We start from the raw sequence: 25,464 nt of genomic DNA, 5'->3' as shown, positions 1-25,464 counted from the left end.
TTGCCTGTTTATGACCGTCCAAGATCACCTGCAGGATATAAACCACCTGTCTCACTCTGGGTTCCCTAAAATGTTGTCTGATAGTCTGTTTAATGTTCTTTTCTGGGTAGCTGGAAACAGAGACGGCTCTCAAAAAGGCAAAATTGTTATGCATGCAACGGCAAGATGAATACGAGAAGGCAAAATTGTCCATGTTTCGTGCGGAAGAAGAACAACTAAGTTCAAGTGTTGGACTGGCAAAAAATCTCAACAAACAACTAGAAAAAAAGCGGAAGCTGGAAGAAGAGGCTCTTCAAAAAGTAATATTTTTGTTACTTGAAACTTGAATTAGTATTACTCTGCTAAAGATCTGACTCTCTTAGAGATTGCTTAGGATTGTGTTACAGAAGTATCTTAGGATGCAAACAATATAGTATTTGTAAATTGCAAATTACAATCTGGTGTTCTTAAATTGCTAGCCAAACTGCTATTTATCTTTAAATTATTTTAATGCATATACTATTATATTGAACAATTAAAATATTTCAGATTTTTCTTTTCATAAAGATTTCCCGTTTTTTGAAATAGTGCTTTAATACAGTAAGTTTTTAAGTATAAATTTAGTGATTACTGTGGTTTCTGTGGTGTTCTTGAAGGTAGAAGAAGCAAACGAACACTACAAAGTCTGTGTAACAAATGTTGAAGAAAGACGGAATGATCTAGAAAATACAAAGAGAGAAATTGTAACACAGCTTCGGACACTTGTTTTCCAGTGTGACCTTACGCTTAAAGCTGTAAGTGGTTTCTTCATTATTTGAAGGCACAGGAGAAAGTCTTTGAGATCTGATTGGTTAGATGGTTGAGACTTTTCAATTCTGAGACTCTCAGTTTGTAATAGTGATCCCTAATTTGAGCGACCTTTTTCTATTACTTTCTTCCCTCCCTCCCCTTCTTTCTTTCTCTTTTCTCCTCTCCCCCCCTCCCCCACCTCTTGTTTCATGACAAGATCTACTGTGAAGTCTGTGCTGGCTTTCAGTTCATAAGTCTTCTGTCCTAACTTCTGAGAGTTGAGATTACATGTATGTTAAAGTAACTTTTATTTACCTGATATAATAATTGTCATCTCAGAAGCATACTGCCTCAGTCTGCTAACCTAGACCTAGTCCTGGAAGCTTCTAGCCTCCAAGCAATCTCATCTAGGCCTAGAGTGTTCTCAGCCTCGGAGACTCACTGCTGAATAAGCTCACCTTTTCTTGTTCTTTCCGAAGTCTAGCTGGCTGGTACAGCTCAGCTGTTCTGGCTCAAACTCCTTCCAAGCCGACTGTCAATCTGGCTTCTCTTTCGGATTCTAACTGAATTGCTCTGCTTGGCCTCATACTAACTTTGGCAATATGTTCTAATCTTCTGGCTCCTTCTCATTCTCTGGCTTGTTCTGTCTTCGCCTGTGTCTAGCTTGTTCTCTCTGTAACCTGTTTCTGTACAACTGTCCTGGTAAAACTGCCCCCTCCCTTGTTCTCTTTCTGCTCTCTTTAATAGAGCCTCTCTTTCCTGTTCTCATAAGAGTTGGGCATGTCCTGTTCTGTCAAATCTTTCTCTGATTCATCATTTTTTTCTGCCACTCAATTAGACATCACTTTTAAAAATGGCTGCATCCTTGTACAAACTAACTTTTCCTTCATTGATTGGGATTAAAGGTGTGTGTTAAGACTGAGCTACACCACAACTAGAAACAGGTTTTTTCAGTAAATAATACCATCTCCGGGTTCACAATGTGACCACCAGATATTCTGTGTTTATGTACCACTGTGCCTTGTTTTGTTGTTGGGTGGTTGTTGTTTGTTTGTTTAGGGGTTTTTTTAGTTGCTTTTCTTTTCTCTCTTCACTATGTACCCTGAGTTGATGATTTATTTGGCTAAAATTTAAATGTGAGCATTGGTTATCAACTGACCACCTTTCTTGCCTTAATTGGTAAAACTGATTTAAACTCCAAGACGTCTGACATTGCTGTGAGATAGGTTTTGGAATTTAAGTTTTAAAAAGATGGTAAAACTGAACTGAGTGATTTATGAACAAACAAGAATCCCGTGTCACGTTTTCATTCATGTCTTTAAGTATTTTGTAAAGAGTTTATATTCAACAGGCCCTTTTGGCATGTAGTTAACAATTTAAAAAGTAGATATCAATCCCTGTTAACTGCCACCACAGTTGGGAGTCAGGAAATCTTATCAGTGTTGCCCGTCTGTTGTCAGCCACCACACCCACACCTGATCCTTAGCGATACTCAGGTGTTCTCGGTCTTGTTAATGGGGTGTGGGAAATGTTGGCATAAGCGTTTCAGTGTGTAAATGTTCCCTACTTTTCCAAAGTGTCTCACAGTGGACTCATAGTACACAACCTTTTGTGGCAGGCTACTTTTAACTCCCTAATCCCTTTGAGATTCATCCGTTTGTGCATGTGTCAGTAGTTCCATTCTCTGGAGTGCTTGATAGCTGACTCTGTTAGTGTGTCAGTGTTTGTCCGTTCACCAGGGGGACATAGTGTTGTTTATAGTTTGGGTCGTTATGAATGAAGCTCCAAGAGTGTTTGTTGACAGGTTTTATTGAACATAGATTTTATACTTGTAGGATTATATAGGAGTGTGCATAGCACTGCCAGATGCATTATTAGCTCAATAAGAAACTCTAAGAGTTCTCCAGCGTGGCTCTGATCAGTGTGAGAGTTCTAGCTCAGTACCCTTTTATTATGACATGTGTAGCTGCTCTAATAGGTGTGTGGTCAAGATCTAATTATGGTTTTCATTTGTGTTTCCAGAATAAGGGAAGAGGGCAGTGATGTAATTATATTTTAATTAGAACTTTAAAAATAACATTAAAAATAGTTTCAAGGGCTTATTTACAATTTTGTTATTTTAAATTTTTCATTATGTTTTTTTGTTTTGTTTTTGTTTTCTTATGATTAAATTTGCTTGTATTCTGTCTCATTTCAAAGTTTTTCTTCTATACTTTTAGCAGTGTCTTCTACAGGAAAGTTTAGGTCTATCTTACTCTTGTTTTGGTCATGCTCTTGATGTTGTGTCTGTAAGAGTGTTTCACTGAATCCAAGGTCATAGAGTTTTCCCCTTTGTTTTGTGCTAAATTGTATAGTTTGACACTTGCATATATGATCTATATTGAGTTCATTTTTTGTGCAAGGTGTGGTTTGAAGCTGGGTTTTGTTTTTTGTTTTGTTTTGTTTTGCATATAGATACCAAGTACCAGCACCTGGAGGGCAGTGCCAGAGAGTTTATTACTTGACATTTCCCAGTAATGCAAGGACATGATAGCTTTGACAGGCAGAAAACCGGAATGATCAGATTAATTAAGAGTAAGAGTCTTTATTGGAAATTAGATGTAGTGGTATGCACCTGTAATCCTAGCATTTGGGTGATCAAAATTCAAGGCTATCCTTGGCAATGTTTGAGGCCAGGCTTGGACTATTTGGGACTCTGTCTCAAATAAAATATAACAACAACAACAACAAAAGAATTTTAGTTGGGGCTTCCTCAAGAAAGGCAAAGTGAGCAGGGACTTAGACCGGTAGGGTCAACTGCTTTGCACAGTTCAGTAAGCTTGGGGAATGAGGACATGTGTCTTTTTTTGTTTATTTGGGGCAGAGGAAATTGGCCTACTGTAGGAGATGAAACTTTTTCCTTTAATACATTGGCTTGGGCTATAAACTTGAGACTTAATAATTTTGCGTATGAAGATGTGATGCTCTCCAAGCTCTTGTCTTGTCAAGTATAATTTATTCTTGGCCACCTTTTAAAAAAAAAATACCATTAAAAAAGAAAAGGGACTAAAAAGATGTCTCAGTAGTTAAGAGCACTGGCTGCTCTTCCAAAGGTTCTGAGTTCTAGTCCCAGCAACAACATGATAACCATCTGTAAGATGTGTATGGGTTTTGTAATGGGTTTTGATTCCTTCTTCGGGTGTGCATGAAGTCAGAAGCCAGGCAGTTGTGGTGCACAAACATGATAGGTTGAAACACTATGCAGTTTCCATTAAGTTACCTTTACATCTTTTTCAAACCAGTTGACCATATTTTTACATACCTACTTCTGAATTCTCTCTGTTGACTGAAAGTGAGATGTGAGCCCAATTTTATCCTTTTTAGAAATTACGTGAGGGGTCGGAGAGATGACCCAGCAGTTGAGAGCACTGGCTGCTCTTGCAGAGGACCTGGGCTCAATGCCAAGTATCCACATGGCAGCTCACAACTCTAGTCTATAACTTCAGTGTCAAGGAATCCATTGCCTCTTCTGGCCTCTGTGGGCACCAGGCATGCATGTGGTCCAGAGATACACATGCAGACAAAACACTGATACACATAAAATAAATAATAATTTTAAAAATATTTTAAAAATAATTACATTTGACATTCTTTAATGTTCCATAACGATTATTAGAATCTTCTTGTCTATGTGAAAAGAATGTTATAAACATTTTCAGTGGAATGGATGTATTAAGTCTTAGATCAAACTGTGAACAATTTAGCTACATGTTTGTACATTTTTCAATTTAGGTCTTCAATTTTTAAAATCAGAACTTTGTTTGCAACATAAGAATCTTTGACTGGTTTTACTTATATCAATTATTTCATAATATTAAGAAGCATAGTTAAGCCGGGCGGTGGTGGCGCACGCCTGTAATCCCAGCACTTGGGAGGCAGAGGCAGGCGGATTTCTGAGTAGGAGGCCAGCCTGGTCTACAGAGTGAGTTGCAGGACAGCCAGGGCAACACAGAGAAACCCTGACTTGGGGGGGGGGGGGGGTGAGGATCCTAGTTAAGCTCCCTTATTCCTGTTTCCTGCTGGCTTCTCCCGCCCTCTTGGGCTCTTCCCTTCCCTCCTCCCTTCCCCTCTCTCCACGTGGTCATGGCTGGCCTCTACTTCTTTACTCTCTCCCTCTCTCTGCCTCTACTACCCTCTTAACTCCCTTCCCCATGTCCCGAATAAACTCTATTCTATACTTTAAGAAAAGAAAAAAGGAATCATAGTTAAATTTTGCATGAACTTTTATTTTGGAGTCTTGGTAAATGCTTTTATTTTAGGGACATCTGTAGATTTCTCCCAGTTCTCCTTGTAGAAAATTAAGCTGTTTGCAATAAGGGCAATTGTATGTCTTTTTCCTTTAATAGTTCTTTTACTTATTTTTATATATCTTTTAAGTTTCTTATAAGGCTATCAGTTAAATAAAATTCGTGCGAGAAAATTCCCATGTCTTAGTCTCTATCTTAGAAGAAGTGCTTTTAGTCTTATTTAAATAGGGTGTGGCTATAGAGTCTTTGAAGATGCCCCATATTAACTTAGACATTCCCCTTGTGTTTACTGAGAGTTTCATCTGGTATTTATTCTATGTGATCATGTAATTTGTCTTCCAATTCCCCTCCCTTCCCCTCTTTTCCCTTTCCTCCCTCCTTTTCCCTGTTTACTGTCTTTTGTTTTGGTTAGTGTAATTTGCTTTCATAAAATGAGGTGAGAAAGTATTCTTAACTTGTGGGAGGAAGGGTTTATCAAACTTGTGTTATTTCTTCCTATCTAGCAGCATGTGTGGTAACTAGGTTTGAGATTGTTGGAGGAATTTTTTTATACATAATCATTTCTTTTGATATATTCAAGTTAATTATTTCTTAGGTGAAGTAGCTTATGACTGGCATGGAATTGATCCCTTTCAACTTGATGAACAAACACACATGCATAATGCATGCATACGTACATACATACATACATACATATATGGTGGCTATAGCTTACCTTTGTCTAAGTGGGTAGAGTAATGTCTCCTCTTTCATTCTTAATGTTGATAATCAGTGCACACACTACATCAGTCTTGCAGGAAGCTTATACATTTCATTGAGCTTTCAGGAAAAGGTTTTAGTTAATTTTTCCCCCTAGTTTTATTAGTTTCAGCTTGCTTTCTGTTTGCTTTTTTTTTAACTTTCATGATCACTCTTCATTGAAACCTGCCTCCAGCTCTAGTATACAGTTTTTAAAGGTTCAAATTGCCTCCTAAAGATTACTTTCCTATATACCACAGATTTTGAAATGTGTTTTTCTTTAGTTCAAAACATTTTCTAGTTTTCCTAGTAGAGACTTTATCTTTGAATGCTGGGTAATGTAAAAGCCTGTTGTTTGATTTTTTTTTTCTGAGCATTTAAATATTTTCCAGAAAAATTTTTGTGATAATGACTTCTAGTTTAATTCTGTTGTGGAAAGAAAAATTAGTTATATGATTCCAGACTTAATTTTTTTACATTTTTTGATTGACTAAGTATAAAGTTTAAAAAATAAAGCAGAAGTTGATAAAATTGAAAAAATAAAGAAAAACCAGTGAACTTAAAAGGTGTTTCTTTGGAAATTGTGATGCTTCCTGAGTGTACTTTTAAAGAGTCCATATTCTTTCACTGTGGACTAGTCTTTTGTACTCATCAGTTCCTTAGCCTGTGCTGTAACTTACGCCTTCTGTATTCTTGGTTAGATACATTTAACTGTGTCTCTCTACTGAGGGGTTAGAGGTCTTATAGCTCCTTCAGCCTTTGCTTTATGGATTTCGAAATCTGTTGTTAGTTGGTTCTACATCAACAAATGTTACACCATCATAACACATTGATCTTTCATTTTTGAAATGTCTCTTTCCTAGTTTGTTTTTCTGTTACTCAGATAAAACAATGACTGAGATGAACATAGGGAGGAAAGGCTTATTTGGTTCAGAGGTCTGTAGGTCAACATCAAGGGAAGGCAGGGCAGGAATTTGCAGGCAGGAACTGAAGCAGAGAACACAGAAAATAGCCGTTTGCTGGCTTGCTTTCCATGGCTTGCTTTGCTTGATTTTTTTTTTTAAGCCAGGACCACCTCCCTGGTGATGACATCAACCACAGTGGGCTGAACCCTCCCACACCAATCCATAATCAAGACAATGTCCCCCACAGATCAATATGATGAAAACAATTCTCCAAATGAGGTTTCCCCTTCCCAGATGACTGGGATTTGTGCCAAACTGACAACTAGCCAACAGTCTCCTTTTAGCCTGACAAATTTCCTTGCTGTTTTAGTCTACTTAATTAGTAAATATATATGCTGTGATATGATATGACATATGATTCAGCTGTTTCTTTTTTTTTTTTCTTTTTTTCTTTTTTTTTTTTTTTTTTTTTTTGAGACAGGGTTTCTCTGCATAGCCCTGGCTGTCCTGGAACTCACTCTGTAGACCAGGTTGGCCTCAAACTCAGAAATCCACCTGCCTCTGCCTCCCAAGTGCTGGGATTAAAGGTGTGCACCACAACTGCCTGGCATGATTTAGGTATCTGAAGAGTACCCTGAATGGAGACCCAGTCCTCATGAGTACTGAGAAATAACTGTATGCTTAAACTTTATTTTGAATGCTTGTAACCCTCCTTGCCGTTACTGCCCAAGTATTAGCAATACAGAAGCTTGCCAGTATATAGATTTGTGCTAAGTTTTACTCACTTTACTAAGAACCAGTATTTTTAGTACTTCAAGTGGACTGCAGAAAACTTAGCACCATGTAAGCCACTTTACACAATGTGGATTGTGGTGGGTGTGTGTTTATTAAAAAGTATACATTAAAAACCTCACCAAACTGTCTGCTCTTCTAGGTTTGCTTTTTCATTATTTCTTTTAGTTTTTGAAATTATATCATTTCCTCCTTTCCTTTCCTCCCTTGAAACCCTCCTATAGATCCCTCCTTGCTCTTTCAAATTCATCACCTTTCTCCATTGTTACATACATATGTGTATATACATGTCTCCATAAAAATGCGGTCCCCAACTTAATAAAAGTTCTATTAAGATTTATAACTTTACAGTAGTTTTATTATAATATTAAATTTTCCACTTAGGATGATTTTATTGATATTTAGTCCAACAGTAAGCTAAGAAGTGTTATCTTGTCCTGTTCTTTTGCTTCAAGTTCACTGCCTCTCTCTTGTTTTTCTTTTCCAGTATAGTCCTTTGGTAACTTTGCTTTTGGAAGTTTGAATTTGTTACTACTAAAATTTCCCTTTTTTGTGTGCCTTCAGTTTCTCTGTGAAGATTTATCTTTCCATGTTCCAAACTGTTGTATGTGTTTATGTGGTGTAAGTGTGCACATGGGTACACACTGGAAGAAGCTCAGAGTAGCCTCACTCCTCAGGAACCATCCACATTTTTTGAGACAGGGTTTCTCAGCAAATAGGCTAGGCTGACTAGCCATAGAAATCTGGAGATCCATTTCCTCCCGAGTACTGGGATGTGAGCACACACCACCACACCTGGAAGAGCGAGAACCAGTCTCAGATTCTCACTCGTGCCAGTCAGATCTCCGCATCTCCCAGCCTTTCCCTTCCTTCTTCAGCCACTATAATAGTTGCTATAGAGGCTGCAGCCTAGTATGAGAGCTCACTGTTAGTATCTGTCTTTTGTGAGTGGTGAAAATTTTCCAGATATTTCACATGACAAGCAGTTTTGCCGGGAAAACATCATCAGCAAATATTTGCTCACCAGATAAGAGTACCAGTAGCTCCAAAGAAACATTAACACCGGAGTCTAGTTTGCTGAACCAATCGGTTTAACTGGGGTTACATTAGGAGCTGAGCAGCCACAGAAGCTAATTATGGAGGAATAGTCCCTCCCCCAGCAGCTGGTAAGGGCTTATACACCTAAGGGAAGCGCCTGTGGTGCCCCACCCCCACTCCCAGCAACTGTTAACTGCCTGTGCAGCCCTGAGGAGGCAGGGGAATCCCAGCTGCTGAGAGTTCAAGAAGGCCCTGTCCTGCCCGGAGGACAGCATTCCACAGCAAATTTTGAATGCTATCCTAGGTATTTTCAACATTGCTTCGTGGGACATTGGGTCCTAGTATTGTTTGAAAGTGGGGGTGGGGGACATGTGATGTAGGTCTGTTCTCTCTCCTAGCTCTGTGTCTGTCACCTGGGTCTGAGTGGGAAGCTGAAGTGCAGTGCTGGCTGCTCTGCTCTCCAGAAAGCCTGTTACTCCTTAGGTGGAGGAGGTGGGTGAGTAATGCAGGAAGAAAGGGAAAAGGAAAGCTACAGGACTTTCAAGAGCTCCTCTGATCATAAGGGAGAATTCATTTCAGAGTTTGCGATCTGCTCAGTTCTGTGACTGTCATCACTGTTTCAGGAATGTGCCCCAAGGACATAGGCTTGTATGGGTAAGGAGCAAGGGAGGATGGTCAGAGACCAGAGCTTTCTTCCAGGTGTTGAGTCACATTTTCTATCCCTCCACTGTTTCGGTCCACAGAGCCCCCACCCCCACCCCCACCCCGCGTGAAGCTGTCTATAGCCATGCCCTGTGTTACATTTGTGGGAATCAGCCTAGGCTGGAAAACATGATGAGAGTGGGAAAAGCAAGAAATGCTCCCAAAATTGTCATATCTTTCCATAGTCTGCCTACTTCTGTTTCCTCTGGGGAGTCGTTCCATAGGTGGTACTAATACCAGGACTTTCAGTGGATTCAGATGGAGGAAGAGATTCCATCTCAGTGAGGAACGATTAAAATGTGTTGATATCTTAAAGTTGTAAATAATTTATCGATGTTTGATTGATATTAGCTTGCAGGTTTGTAAACTAAATTAAAAGATCTATAAAATCTCCTTTATCTCAAACTATAGCCGATAATAACCAAGATCGAGAGTGTATCTGTCTATGAATTAAGATATATATCTATATGAACTTACCTGGTTCCCAGAAGGTCCTACTACGTAAACATATCTTTAGCTTCATTTTACTAGTGCAGAAACAGAAGTTTAGAAAGTCTTCCCAGTGTATGGTCTTTGGACAGATCACCTTATAGGTCTATAAAGTCTATACAGTCTATAAGGAATCACCTTACCATTACTAAGGTAGCCTATAAATAATGAAGAGGTTTGGATTTTGAACAAGAATTTTGAAATCAGAATCTTGATTTGAACAAGATCTCTCAGATGATTCATTGAACTTTTTCAAATTTCCATTACAAAGAAAATCATAAATAACTTGATTAGCACTGCTTACCCACGTAAGTGACCCTTTAGATCAAGCAGGTTCAACTTACCGTTAGCATTGGACTACCCAAGTGTGTTAGCCAGTCATTGTACGTAAACTGTACCAGGTAAAGGCAGCATGCCCTCAGTTAGTTGACGGATTAAGACACAAACTGTTCTAACACATTTCAAATACTGCTTATGCTCCCTGACTTATGCTTAGAGAAATGTGGTAGCCACCTTGGAGAGGACTCTGGGTAATTAAGAGTTCACCCTATCATCTGATAAACCATGACTGATGAAGAAAGAACATAGTCTTTTTGATATAACATTAATCAAAACGTGGTATTTTTCCCATGCTGTTTTCTTTCTTTGTATGTACCTGACACAGATCGGGAGTGGCATGTCGGAGTGAATGAGACGGTGCTTTGCTTAGTCTATAGCTGGCTTCTTACACTCCGCCTCTGTGACCTCTCCTGACCTGAGTCAAACAGAAGTTCTGCTTCCTTGAGTGTGCTTTATTAGCCTTTGTTGCTCCTTTGGAGCGGAAGCTCTGTCCACGTCTGTGCCACCTCTGTCTTTTGTTTGCATTGGCCTTCTCTCCGGAGCTGTGTCCTGGCTCCTTCTCATATTTCAAATGTCAGTTCGTTGGCCTTCTCTAAGGTATCATGTTGAAAATACCCTTCCAGAACTCCATGCATGGTGATAATGCAGGGGACAGTATTATCATCTGTTGATTACATATGGTGTGTGTGTGTGTGTGCGCGCGCGCGTGTGCGCATGCATACGTGTGTGTTGGGAGACATGCATGCCATAGCATGTGAGTGGAGCTCAGAACAGCATTGTGGAGTCAGTTCTCTCCCCCAATCTTACTTACACTCAGGTTCCCAGGCTTGTGTGGGCAAGTGCCTCTACCAGCTGAACTGTCTCACTGTCCAAGTTGACATTCCCATTCGTCAGTTTTCCATGATATACTGAAGTATAGTGTGTGTCTAAAACTCATTAATAGAAAACTCAGATATTGTATGAACTCCAGCATGTTATGTTTTAAAATCTCTGTTGGAGTCACTAGTATTAAGTAGTAGGGGTCATGGTATTTTTAGAAAGTTGTTGACCATTAGCTGTTAGATTAAAACTACTGTTTGATTTCCAGTCTAAGCTGTGCATACCATCAGTGCAGCGTGCCAATGGTGATGGTCAGTGTTCTGTGTGTCAATGTATGGCCTTTTTATTGTGTGCCTGTTGACATTCATGTACATAGTGTTTCAGAGCTCATGAGTTGCATCTGTCTTTTGTCTTTGTCTGTGATTGTAGGTAACAGTTAACCTCTTTCACATGCAGCAGCTGCAGGCTGCATCCCTGGCCAACAGTTTGCAGTCCCTCTGTGACAGCGCCAAGCTCTATGACCCAGGTCAGGAGTACAGTGAATTCGTGAAGGCCACAAGCTCAAGCGAATTAGAAGAAAAGGTTGATGGGTAAGAACTAATGCATAGGAGAAATTATTTCAAGCAAGAAAACATTTGCTGAACTCCTGTCTGTTTATAAGGAAATGTCTTATCTTACACTGAAGTATTAACTTTAACTTTTTTCAATATTATATTATTTCGTGAGTTTAAGGAATAGATGCAACATACTTGAGAATGATGCTTTCTATTTTCACACAGACTTCACTCCTTTGAGTCTTAAAAACCCTTTGGGAGTAGCAAATGATGACCTGTATATTTTGAGTATACCAAAAACTTGATCTACACTTTCTACTAGTGTTAGATTAGAAAAGTTTAATCATGACGTAAATGTTAAACAGTGTCTTGTTACACCTCTTCCATATTTCAGCTGTTATAAGTACATATAGTTTAAAAGCTATATCTACATCTTTAAAGGAAGTTGAACTGTATAATAAAGTCATTAATATTCACTAGGCTTATTCTACATTCATTAAATTAAGAAAACGTTTCAAAGACTGCTAGTGCTGAGCTTCATTTTTACCCCTAGGAATGTAAATAAACAAATGATGAACAGTCCCCGAACATCAGGATATGGACCCGCAGACTCTTTAGAGGATGTCGCACGCCTTCCTGACAGCTGTCATAAACTTGAAGAAGACAGGTGCTCCAACAGTGCAGACATGACAGGTACATTCAGACAGGGCAAACACTGCCTTTTGAAGCAGCAGGGCACTCAGATGCCATTACTTAATGAATTTGAGCTTCTGTTCTAGATCATTTATAGTTCTGACCAACATGCCTGTCTCAAAAGTCATTGTTACAGAAATTTGAATCATTTGCTTTTACATAATGTCAGTATTTCACCTTATGAAATCTACCTGTAGTCAAGATTTTCTTTTAATAATGTATTTTTTTATTCACTTTACATCCCGATCACAGTCCCCACCCCACCCCGCTCCCAGTCCCACTTACAAGTCCCTCCCCCATTATCCCCTCTAAGCACCCCTTGGGTACCACCCCTCCCAGGGACATGTAGCCTCAGAAGTTCTAGGAGAAACATCCTCTCCCACTGAGGCTCAATCAGACAGTCAAGGTAGGGGAGGGAGATCCAATGGCAGGCAACAGAGTCAGCGACAGCCACTGCTCCAATTGTTAGGGGACACATGAAGACCAGGCTACACATCTGCAAAAATGGGCGTACTTTTGGATTGGTGGATCAGTCTCTTTCTGATCCTTTCTGGGCTCAAGTTGGTTGACTCTGTAGGTCTTCTTGTGGTGTCCTTGACCCCAAGAATTGGCTCACTCAATTCTATCCCCCACTTCTCCACCAAACTCCCCAAGCTCTGCCTGATGCTTGCCTAGGGGTCTCTGCATGTGTTTCCATCCTCTGTGATGAAGCCTCTGAGGAGACGGTTATGCTGGGCTTCTGTCTGCAGGCAGGGCAGAGTATCATTCCTAGTGTCAGAGGTTTGCTCTCTCACATGGGATGGGTCTCAAGTTGGGGCAGTCATTGTTTGGTGTAAGCAAGTTTTTAATTATTCTTTTTTAAAGGTCCTTCTTTTGTAAGATCATGGAAGTTCGGGATGTTTAGTGACTCAGAGAGTACTGGAGGAAGCAGTGAGTCTAGATCTCTGGATTCAGAATCTATAAGTCCAGGTACAGTAACTACATATTTAGGGGTAACTAAAACTCCAGTGAAAGATTGAAATGATCTGTTTGAGCTTTCTCAGACATAAGAGAATAGACATGCATATGTTTACTTTAAAGAAAAACAATGAAACCTTTATATGCTTGATAGCTCAGCAAGCAGAACATGAGTAGCACATAAGAAGCCCCCTTTATACACATATAATTAACACACGTGCACATGCACGTGCACACATATATAAAATATCACCTCCTCGCTCACAAGAATAAATTATTTTATAGCTGTTTTGAATGTTTTTAGTAATATATTTCATAGGTTTTACCCTCTACTGGATGCTATGAAAATAGAATCCTTTCCTTACTCTTGATTTGGCATTGGATATTGAATTCAGGGCCTTTGCATGTTGGGCAGGTACTCTGACCACTGAGCTCTGCCCTGAGACCATTTGTTTGTTTTTAACTTTATTTATTTATAGACTGACTATGAGTTATCCAAGTGGGCCTGAGCTCATTCTGTAGCCTAGACAAGCTTTGAGTCTTGTGCTCTTCCCCAGTAGGCCTAGCAAAAGGATTCATTTTGACTTCTTTCATCCATGTTGATGAGAATAGCTATCTGTGTTCGTATTATATAACGTAGTAATGAAAATATCATTTGGGGTGTGCGTGTGTGTGTGTGTGTGTGTGTGTGTGTGTGTGTGTGTTTAACTTTTAATTGCTATGGTAGGCCATACCATCACCAAAATTTACTATTATATTAGCTACTCTGTCATACATTAGATATAGAAGATGCTGCCTGTCTTTGTAAAGTACAAATTGCGTAATTCCAAGAATGTCGTCACTGCCTATTTTTACTGTTCTTCAATGTGCAGTCAGGTAATGGTATCCACAATTTCATTTTAGGAGACTTTCATCGGAAACTTCCACGCACTCCATCTAGTGGAACCATGTCTTCTGCTGATGATCTAGATGAGAGAGAACCACCATCTCCTTCAGAAGCTGGTATTACTTATTCTCAGTTAGGACCCACTGAACCAGTTGAAATAGTGGCAGTGCGTAATGCTAGATCATTAGTTTGTTATATGTATCTAAAATATATCTGCTTGTTTATGCATACGTATGGATTGATAATGAACCAGATGATCAAGGTATGTCTACAATAATAAGAAAGCTACTAGATCTAAAATATACAGGCAGTGTGTGAACAGCAGTTCATATAGTGTGCTTTCATAAATCAATACAGCGTCTTTCTGTTAAAGCATGACATTGCATTAATTCTGGAAAAGCTCATTCTTAATAGTACAGGGACTATGGGTACAAAGACTCAGTGGTACAACTAGCACTTGGGCTTCTAGCCCAAGTACTACAAAACAACAATTATAATAATGAAGAAACTGCAAGAAGCCGAGGCAGAAAAGCAGACGAATGTACTTCTCAAGGACAAGGAAAGTTGTGAATGTTTAAGATATAAAAATCCCTTACCTTAATGGCTTGAATTGAACTGATATAAATTTGTTTGTGTTCCTTTGGCATACTGTTCCTCTGGCAGAATTTCACAAATTAATAGGGTATCTGACTTCTGCTATGATTAAAAATATAACTAGCTAGTATTAATCCGTAATTTTATAAGACTAGCAAGTACTGTCTTTAATGCACATATCGCTCCTCACGTGATAGCTTCATGGAACTAGCTCTTTTAGAGTAGTAACTGGCTTTTCTTAGGAATATAATGCCGCCAGGCGGTGGTTGCGCACGCCTTTGATCCTAGCACTTGGGAGGCAGAGGCAGGGGGATTTCTGAGTTTGAGGCCAGCCTGGCCTACAGAGTAAGTTCCAGGACAGCCAGAGAAACCCTGTATTGAAAAAAACCAAAAAGAAAAAAGAAAAAAAAAAGACGAATATAATGCCACCCATAACCATACTGCCCTTTACAGGGCATATTAATAAAAGCATAAATTGTTTATCTTGGGGTCATTGTATCTTGGCATCTTAGAATTAGCTTACTGGTTTGGTGATGACTATTATAGCATTTGAAGTGTGAAGTTATATCTGTAAGTTGTTTTTGATGTTAGAAACCCCAGACAATAGATTTTGCAGTGTGTAGATGACTGAGAGGTCTAAGGAGTACGCATACATAAACATTTTCTCATCTTCCCATTCTCACACTCTGTTTCTGTTACAAGGTCCCAATTCCCTCGGAGCGTTTAAGAAAACTGTGATGTCAAAGGCAGCTCTCACTCACAAGTTTCGCAAGCTGAGATCCCCCACAAAGTGCAGGGATTGTGAAGGCATCGTGATGTTCCCAGGCGTCGAGTGTGAGGAGGTGGGGTCTGTGTGCACGTGCGCTGCCCTCTCACTTGTTTTTCCGTTGATTTCTCTGTATTTAATTTTGACTAGAATATAAAACAATAGGTTGTGTTGTGGCATCTTCATATGTATGTGTCATTAAATAGTGGGGTCTTTTTTCACTGGATACACTTTGTTTTTGTTAGGATTTTACTTATTATGCTCTTTTATAAATACATATTTTTGCTATATTTTATGAGTACTGATGGTTTTCCTGCATGTATGTCTGTGCACCAACTGTTTGCAATGCCTTTGGAAGACGGGGAAGGATGTCAGATACCCTGGGACTGGAGTTAGAAGGTTGTGAGCCGTCCTGTAGGTGCTGCGAGTTGAAAGCTGGTCCTGGAGGAGTGGCCAGTGCTTTTAAACCATTCTTCCACCCCTACAGATATGTTTTTTGCAAGTTGTGCCACAGTGTATCTGTATCTTTTATTGTTGTATTTTGTTCTCTTGTTAGGTCTATTTCCGACCTTACAAATAATGCACTTGTTTTTTGCTACGCTGCCGATCTGTCCATAGTTTGCTCAGTTGTGGATAGATCTAAAGTGAACTGATCAGTTTTAAATGTCATTCCCTGCAGTGTCTCCTTGTTTGTCATCGGAAGTGTTTGGAGAATTTAGTCATTATTTGTGGTCATCAAAAACTTCAGGGGAAAATGCACATATTTGGAGCAGAATTCATACAAGTTGCAAAAAAGGAACCAGATGGCATCCCTTTCGTACTAAAAATATGTGCCTCAGAAATTGAAAATAGAGCCTTGTGTCTCCAGGTACCTAAGTGTATGTCATTTGTTGTAATGAAAAGAGAATTTGTACTGTCGGTTTGTAATAACTGATTTTATTCCAATTTATATTTTAAAAAAAAGTTATTTGCCCCAGCTATGTTTATTCTACAATACTAAAAACTAAAGTAGACATATCTGTTATGTTTGGATTTCTGCAGTAGTCTTTTGAAATAAAGTAAAATTTGTTTCTCTATTCAAGGGAATTTATCGTGTTTGTGGAAACAAAATAAAAACTGAAAAACTGTGCCAAGCTTTGGAAAATGGGATGCACTTAGTAGACATTTCAGAATTCAGTTCACATGACATCTGTGATGTCTTGAAATTATACCTGCGACAGGTAAAGTTTTTATTTTGGTAACCAATCACCATATTCAATACAATAAAAACGTGATTCGTATTTTTTTCAGTTCGTAACCTTTATACATATATATTTTCAGTGATATAGACTATACTGATATCTTATAAATATTAATGTATAGGTAAAAGTACAAATACATCAGACATACAATTAAAACATAAAATAGCCGGGCAGTGGTGGCACACGCCTTTAATCCCAGCACTTGGGAGGCAGAGGCAGGCAGATTTCTGAGTTCGAGGCCAGCCAGGTCTACAGAGTGAGTTCCAGGACAGCCAGGACTACACAGAGAGACCCTGTCTCAAAAAACAAAAAAAAAAAAACAAAAAAAAAAAAACTAACGTGAAGTGTTTGTATTAAATTTTAGAAACTTGAAAGTGTAGTTTAGCTTTGTAAGGTTGAACTGTTCCACAGGCAATGAGAAAAAACTTGAAGAACACATTTGCGACAATAAGCAGAGCTATCCTATCAGCTGGATATACTAGAGAGCTAGGAGGAATATGGACAGGAAGTGGGCCACCCTAGATGTCTGTGCTCATAGTGGATCAGTAGTTTACATCAGCATGTTAAAAAAACCCGTATCCCTGGAGTAAAGTAAGTGGCCTCAGGCAGAAGCTTATGGTTAAGTAATAAGAATTTAGCACAGTGCTGCGAGTCAGGTACAGAAGCTGCTTGAGTGGAGCTGCTTGTTGTTGGGCTAAATTGAAGAGATGGCAGCCAAGAGAATAGAGCTGGTGGTCCCCAACGGGTCAGTCTCTGGAGCTCCCGTGTTCCCTTCTGGGCCCTTTTATCTGTTTATATAGCTTTTGTCTTGGGATTTCTATTTTACCGTGAAGAAAATATTTTCTATCTTTGTTTCTGTCTTTCTCTGTTTTGCTCACGTCTAATGCTTGAACAAAGTGGACCTTACTCAGCTGTAAATGTTCTTATTTCATTCTCTCGATGGAAAAGCATAGCTAGTAAGTGCCTGTTAGGTTGCTTTGAGTGCTTGGCAACCTGTGTTGGCGCTGTAGTCCCCGTTTTCTGTTGATTCTCCTGCCTTTGCTGCCCTGCAGTACCCCTAGGAGAGTCACTCAGCCTTTTCTCTTCCCACTGCTGGAAACTTCCATATCCGTAGGGTCACTGTTTAATTTCTGCAAACTCTGATGGTCTGCTCCTGCTAATTCATCTGACGTCATCTGTATTAGAGGATATGTTTTCATTGGTGCTAACATTTGAATCATAATGAATAGAACTAAACATAGATGAGCATTTTAAAATCTCCTGTGGAACTTTTAGACTTAGAGTTTTATTGTCTGCAAGTTACTGTCTCTAATTTATTACAGTGATTTCAGATTAACTTTATAGGTCATGCCTATAGCAAACATATACATCTAAACTTTTTTTATGTGTATGGATGGTTGCCTGCATGTATGTAAGTACCACATGCACGCGTATTGGCCAGGGAGGCCAGAATCTTACCAGACTTCTAGAACTGGAGTCCCAGACTGTTGTGATCAGCCATGTGGGGGCTGGGATGGAACCTGGGTCCTCTAGAAAAGCAACCAGTGCTCTTAACCACTGAGCCATCTCCCCAGCTCCAAACATACATCGCTCAAGGCCTGCTTTAAATCTTGTCAACCTAAAAGGGTATGGTGAATCATTGAGTAGCTCTGAATAAGAGTTAACATTAGCAGGGGAAAAATAATATATTCATAATGAAATTTTATTTGTTTAGCTTCCAGAGCCATTTATTTTATTCAGATTGTATAAGGAATTTATAGACCTTGCAAAAGAGATACAACATGTAAATGAAGAACAAGAGGCAAAAAAAGATAGCCCCGAAGACAAAAAACTCCCCCACGTGAGCATAGAAACCAACCGCATCCTCCTGAGGAGCAAGGACCTGCTGCGACAGCTGCCGGCGGCCAACTTCAACAGTTTTCATTACCTCATCGTACATCTGAAGCGGTAAGAGGTTGTTTTTTTTTATAAATAGAGCTTCTTTTACCTGATGAGTAGTTTTTTTGTCAAACAAAATACCATTTTTAGAGTATTTTTAGCTTTTTCATTTATAGTGTGGTAGTGTTAAACAGTATATTCATGTATTTTTAAATGGATTTCAGTTTTCATAAGGTTAAAGGAAAGAGAGCAAACGTATGTTCAACTGCATCCTCAGATGTGCCCTGTGAGCCTGGCTCTAGTTGGAGAGCAGGGGGTCTGTCATCTCTGGGCTCACAGACCTGCGCTCATACACAGTACAACATTATTTTGCTCGATAGGTTTGTACAGCATATGAAGAAAGATGGGGCAAGGCAGGGAAAGCAGCCTGGGCTCAGCCTCACAGCACTCAGCAGTGATTTAGTAGTCCCAGGATGCTCAGAAGAGCATTCCAGGCAGGAAGGTAGCAGGCGCAGATGGGTCAGCGCAGTGCACATGCAGGAAATAAGGTAATGTGGTTAAGCTGCGCTAGAGCACGCACAGTGGGACCTGAGACAATCTTGCATACTTAACATCTGAGCTTACCATCTCGCTTCTGTACCCACTAAACATTTTGAGCCAGGAATTTTACATGCTCAGATTTGCCTCTTACATCTTTCTGGCAAAGACAAGGAAAATGGGCTGGAGGGGAGGTCTTTCCTAAAGTTCTCATCTCCATGGGTAGTCATAGAAATAAACAGTGGTAAGAGCTGGGAGAAAAGAGGGTGAGAGAGCAGCAGTATGGACGGGGGCCAGGGACTCACCCGGGCCTGAACAGGAGCCCAGTTCGAGGACACTGACAGTAGTATTCCGTTTCCATTATAAAGACCTGGAAGTCAGTACAGAAGTAATCTTTAAGGGTCTCTCTTTGTTTCTGCTGGGAAAATGTCAGTAATTCCTTCTACTTGGTTTTTATCCTAATACAAAAATATGACTAAAGCAAATTTGGTATGTGGTCAAATTTTTAATCAAATAAGTATGTATTTTTCTTAGACCTCTCTCACAACTTGACCCTTTTTTGTTTGTTTGTTTGTTTGTTTGTTTGTTTGTTTTGGTTCTTTGGTTTTTCGAGACAGGGTTTCTCTGTGTAGCCCTGGCTGTCCTGGAACTCACTCGGTAGACCAGGCTGGCCTCAAACTCAGAAATCCACCTGCCTCTGCCTCCCAAGTGCTGGGATTAAAGGCGTGCGCCACCACTGCCCGGCTCACAACTTGACCCTTGACTGTTTCATAGACTTTTGTACCCTTTATATGATCAAGCAGCTAACATGGTCCCTCAGCTGCCTCCCATGTGCCAGGCTCTGGATGGAAAAATTGGATGGAAATATGAATGTACTGTTGCCAGCCCATAGCAAACTATACTGAAGAACTTTACTGCCAAGTCTCATAAAGCTTTATGCATTCTGCCCTGCAGGGTGGTGGATCGTGCAGAAGAGAACAAGATGAATGCTAAGAACTTGGGGGTGATATTTGGACCGACTCTCATTAGGCCAAGGCCTACAACTGCTCCTGTCACCATCTCGTCCCTTGCTGAATATTCCAATCAGGCACGATTAGTAGAGTTCCTTATTACTTACTCACAGAAGATCTTTGATGGGTCCCTCCAGCCTCAAGCTGTTGTTGTATCTAACACGGGTGCTGTTGCACCTCAGGTAGATCAAGGGTATCTTCCAAAGCCTCTGTTGTCACCAGACGAAAGAGACGCAGATCATTCTATGAAACCACTATTTTTTTCTTCAAAGGAAGTAAGTTGTTTGTTTTTAATTTGTATGTGTATGTGCATGTGCATGCATGACACAAACGACAAGACAGGCTTGTTGTACTTGCCATGGCACTTGAGTAGAAGTCATTGGACAACTTCGAGGAGTTGATTTTCCCCCTCCACCATGTTGAGTCAGGGTCTGTCTTGTTTCTGCGACTGTGCAGTGTGAACCAGGCTAGCTGGTTCAGAAGGTCCGAGAAATTCCAAGATATATGCCTCACTGGAGAAGCTCTGGGATTATAGATGCATGCTGCTACATCTGTCTGCTGTCTGTTTGGTGGTTTGTTTATGTGGGCTCGGGGCACATTCTTAGGTTGTCAGTCTTTGTGAACAGCACCTTTAACTGTTGAGCAGAGTTTTGACCAGTAGAGAATTGTGTCAGAACTGTATGGTGTTTATATCAGTAATTTAATGGTCTTGCAACTCGTTCTTTTGAAATGTGCTATATGTAGTATACAAGTGTGAAAATTCTCTTTCCTAAACAGGATATCCGTACTACAGATGGTGAGAGCAAAACTTTTGAATTAACTACATCATTTGAAGAATCAGAACGCAGACAAAATGCATTGGGGAAATGTGATGCTCCTGTCCTCGGTGAGCAAGCTGTGTAAAGAGGGGTACAGGAGTAACACTTGATGAGTGGCTGTGGTTGAAGGCCAGGTGTGCACCAGGTTCAACCCCCAGCACCGCAACATCAGAGAGAAAGTACCAGAAATTGTTCACAGAGGGTTTGAATCTAATTCTGTCTGGTTTATAAATTTAACCTACCTTTTGTTTTTCACTACCTCATAAAATTAAGTTCCTAATTAGAAATAGTAATAAACATAAATAATTTGAAGATACTTTTTAGCCAGAGAATTCTGGGAACTTTTTTGTAGGACATTTAGGCCAACACAATTCAGACCCATGTATTCCTATGTGACAGGCGAAGGCAGGCAGGGACAGTGCAGGGCCTACCCGGCGCAGGTCAGTGTCAGGAACTGACTAGGCCCCGGGCAGCCAGCTGCAGAGCCCGCACCGTCTTGTACTATGCTAGTGACTTCTTGAAGCACTGAAGGAAGGCATGTCCGTGGGTTCTTGCAGGCCAACTGCAGTGAGTCAGGTCCCTTAGAGTATTCTGGGAATGTGGGGAAGAACCCAGGGGAGTAGATTACCGAACATTTTTTGGAGCCTAGGGGAGAAAGGTCATCTGGTAACTGGAGAGAGATGGCTTATTGTTTAAGAGTGCTTGCTGAATTGACCTGAATTTAGTTCTGAATGCCACCCACAGCTGCTTACAGCTTCAACTCAAGCTCCAGAGGGTCCAGCACCTCTGGTCTCTGAGTCTACCTGTGCTGTGTACACAGAGAAACACATTTAATAAATAAACAGGTTGGCGGTGCAAGGTGAGTTAGAGGTCAGAGGAGATGACTGACAAGTGAGGCGTGGTCAACTGTGTATACGCACCATACCAGGGAATAGGGACAAGATCAGACCACGGAGCCACACACAGGGCCACGGCCAGCTGCTGTTCAGAGTCAGAACAGTGTCAGGGTGCCAAGTCATTTGATGCCTCTCAACTCCAAGGAGCTGGGCACGAGGACAATGAGTTGGAATTTCTTGAGAGATATAGGCAAAAAAGAAGGAGGAAAAAAAGACAATATGGGACTCTGAGGACTCGAGGTGAGCGTGTGGCCCTGGACCAGACTGACAGAGGAAAGTGAGCGTGGGAGCACCCAGTGCCTCACTTACAGCACAGTCCCTCGGCCTTAGTCTGACCTAGGAGATGCACGTTTATGAGCAGAGCAGCAGTGGTGAGCACCCCCTCACTATGGCTGAACGTGGCTAAAACACAGACCAAGTGAGGGATCTTAAGTTCTTGGTACTCAGGGAATACCTGCATTTAGTTGGCTGGAGGTGGTGGTGTAATTTTTCTGAGTTAACTCACTAACGTCTGCCTGTTGACTTTCTTTTTTATTCACTTTATATCCCCATCACTGCTCCTCCTGACTCCCCTCCTTTTCCCCTTCTCTGAAAGAGTACAGGCTTCCTCTGGGTTGGTACATTAAGCAAGACTAGGCACTTCTGTCCCTGAAGACAGACAAGAAGACAGACAGCCAAGTTAGAGCAGATTCCACAGACAGGCAGCAGCTTCTGGGACAGGCCTGCACCCACTGTTCACCATCCAAGGAGGACCGAGCTGCACTTGGGGGTGGGGTGAGGGGTGACCTTTTTGACCTAGAAAACACTTGTTCATGGGGAGCATATTTTTAAAAAAATTTACTAGACATGCAGGTTTTGTATTTTGTTCTGTTTTTAACATTTTTTGTAAAATGTTTCATGGTTGGGGTTTTTTTGCATAAATTTATACAAAAAATTAAATGAACTTTTAAATTCCAACTGTATCTTTAAAACCAGTTAAGTCTTCTGCATAGACAATACTGTGTGGGGGACCTTTATAGACTCCTTCTATTGTCCAGTGTCTGTCTGTCTTGCTCAGATTCTAGTGTTTATCATGTGCCACTTTCTTTTTCAGACAACAAAGTACATTTGCTTTTTGACCAAGAGCTTGAATCAGCATCCCAAAAGATGGAAGATGTTTGTAAAAGCCCCAAGCTGCTGCTTCTGAAGTCCGACAGGGCAGCAAACAGTGTGCAGAGACACACTCCAAGGACCAAGATGAGACCTGTAAGTTTGCCTGTGGACCGACTGCTGCTGCTTGCCAGTTCTCCTACTGAGAGGAACATCAGGAATATTGGAAACGTAGACTCGGACAAGTTTGGCAAGAACTCTGCCTTTGAAGGACTCCATAGAAAGGACAATTCAAATACTACTTGCTCCAAAGTTAATGGCTTTGACCAGCAAAATGTACAGAAATCCTGGGACAAACAATATGAACGGAACAGTTTTACTGCCAAGACTGCAATGATTGTTCCCAGTGCCTACCCCGAGAAGGGGTTGACAGTAAACACTGGGAATAACAGGGACCATTCCGGTGGTGCCGCCCAACCCGGTAAAGCACATGCAGAGCCAGCCAGGTCTGCAAGAGATGTGTCAGAGCGCAGGTCCTCTGACTCCTGCCCTGTCGCCGCTGTCAGAGCGCCCAGAACACTGCAGCCCCAGCACTGGACAACGTTTTACAAACCACCTAACCCTACCTTCAATGTCAGGGGGGCTGAGGAGAAAACATCATTACCCTCCGCAGCTGGGCTTCCTGTCCTGGTGCACGCTCCCCAGATCCACCTAACAAAATCAGACCCAGACTCGGAGGCCACACTGGCTTGTCCTGTGCAGACAAGTGGTCAACCTAAAGAGAGCCCTGAGGAGCCTGGCCTGCCTGAGGGGACTCCAACCTGCCAGCGACCACGGCTAAAACGAATGCAGCAGTTCGAAGACCTTGAAGATGAAATCCCACAGTTTGTGTAGGATTGTCAAAATTTAGATTTTTCTGTTTTATTTTGTTCTGTGGTGTCATTTTGTGAGAGGAATGTTTGGACAGGGCCCTTTTGTGTAGGATTGCCAAAGTTGTCTGTCAGTGTGTTGTTTGGTCATGTGGGTGGAAAGTGTTCTGACAAGGCTCCATTTATGCCTCACTGGAATGGTCTTTCAAGTTGTAAAGAAAAGTGGGTGGATTTGTGGTTTTTAGAGGTAATTTTTTCCCAAAAAATGTGCCTTTTAAATACATCACTGATATATGATAACAGTTTTTAGCAGTAGGTGCAGTTGGGGGAAATGAGCTTTAGTGTGGAGAGTCAGAGCGAGCATATTTATAAAGTACTTCTGAACACAAGTGCCTGGTGGTGGTCATGTGCTGTGCTTCCTCACAGTTTCACAGGACATTTGTGACCATTTGTGCTTCTGTTATTGTAAGTCAGCTTTTATTTTTCAGTTGGAAATTCACCTTTTAATATTTACATAATGGCCAAAGGGTTTACCAATCTGTATTTAATTAATTTTGATTGCCAATTTTTACATATGGCAATTAAATTGTACCCCCCAAAAATGCACTTAACCCTGAACTGTATAGTTCAGTTGCCTCTGGTTTGACTTTGGGTGGATTGAATACATTTGGTAGGGGTTGGGGGTTGGGGGTGGTGTTGTTTTATCCCTCAGTCTTGTCTGTATAAACTCTTGTTTCCAACAGTTCAGAACACGTTTTATACAGTGGTCCAGAAAGATGCTATTTTCAGAAGTTTTTAAATTCAGTGCATTTCCTCTTTGTACTACCAGGGTTTGTTTAAACTGTTCCTTTTATAAGAAATGTTTTGGCTTATGGATTATTTTATATTCTTTTTCTACCTGACTTTCAACCATTGAAAATGTATAGTTCTTTCAAATGGAGTGAAGATTTATTTAACTTGATCCCAAGGGTACACGTCAGTTAAACCTCCTGTTTAGAAATTTGAGAGAAGGTGTAGATGACCGGTGTGTTTTGTTTCAAAAACAAACTAACAACCTAATTTTTAGAACTTATGCATTCCTGTTACTCTCTGCGTTTGTCTAAGATAGGACGTAAAAGGGACAACAAATACAGCAGCCTTTTGTACGTGTGAATTATATTATGCTTTTGTATGACCTTGTTATATTTGATAAATATATGTATATATTCACTTCTTAAATTATTTCCTGTTTTTATGGCTTATCTGACAATATTGCCTCTTAAGTTGTGATCTTCGGTGTAATTAACCATTAACTTAGGGGTCAGCTCTTAGGGTCACACATCCCTTAACTATAACATGCAGTGTTTTGTGACAAGTTGTGTTAGAGTCTCTATGCCATTAACTAGGTAGAAATTAACCAGCCTTTTCGTGATGAGGCTTAGAAATACTCTATTGCTGTGAGAACCTAAAATGTAGTCAGCCACATTTATTGAGCCCCTTCTGTATGAGGCAAACTTAACAAAGTTTCTACATAGACTTTCGTAGTAGCCTGTACTGGGGGGAGCCTGCTGTTATCCCCTGCCACTGACGGAGAAGAGACTCTGTGACTCTGTGACTCTGTGACACACTTCCAAGTTCCACAGACGTTGCCCGCAGAATTAATATAAAACACAGGGCTCTCAGATTTTGATGGTTGGTATTTGTGGCGATGTGTGGTTCAGGAACACTAGCGATGTGTGGTTCAGGAACACTAAGTGCATTCACATTGTTAGACGGGTGTGACTAACTCACCACCTTCACAATTTCCTCACCATCCCATAG

General features: G+C 40.6%; 1 protein-coding gene across 2 annotated transcripts in view; it reads left to right on the top strand.

Moving 5' to 3' along the window:
• Positions 1–24,882, top strand: part of Arhgap29 (Rho GTPase activating protein 29) — a 67,735-nt gene extending 42,853 nt beyond the window's left edge. For both annotated transcript variants that reach the window (XM_052179323.1, XM_052179322.1), the window contains exons 11-23: positions 111–299; positions 636–773; positions 11,306–11,466; positions 11,984–12,123; positions 12,988–13,092; positions 13,984–14,082; positions 15,263–15,402; positions 16,006–16,194; positions 16,409–16,546; positions 18,282–18,514; positions 19,937–20,267; positions 20,770–20,878; positions 22,800–24,882. In XM_052179323.1, the coding sequence (XP_052035283.1) occupies positions 111–299; positions 636–773; positions 11,306–11,466; positions 11,984–12,123; positions 12,988–13,092; positions 13,984–14,082; positions 15,263–15,402; positions 16,006–16,194; positions 16,409–16,546; positions 18,282–18,514; positions 19,937–20,267; positions 20,770–20,878; positions 22,800–23,689 (2,862 nt within the window). In that variant the 3' untranslated portion in view covers positions 23,690–24,882. The remainder of the gene's footprint in view (positions 1–110; positions 300–635; positions 774–11,305; positions 11,467–11,983; positions 12,124–12,987; positions 13,093–13,983; positions 14,083–15,262; positions 15,403–16,005; positions 16,195–16,408; positions 16,547–18,281; positions 18,515–19,936; positions 20,268–20,769; positions 20,879–22,799) is intronic.
• The last annotated feature ends 582 nt before the right edge of the window (positions 24,883–25,464 follow it).

This window comes from Apodemus sylvaticus, chromosome 4 (genome assembly GCF_947179515.1).
Source record: "Apodemus sylvaticus chromosome 4, mApoSyl1.1, whole genome shotgun sequence".
Lineage (NCBI taxonomy): Eukaryota > Metazoa > Chordata > Mammalia > Rodentia > Muridae > Apodemus > Apodemus sylvaticus.
Note: the sequence above shows the minus strand (reverse complement) of the source record. Positions and strands in the feature narration are given on the sequence as shown.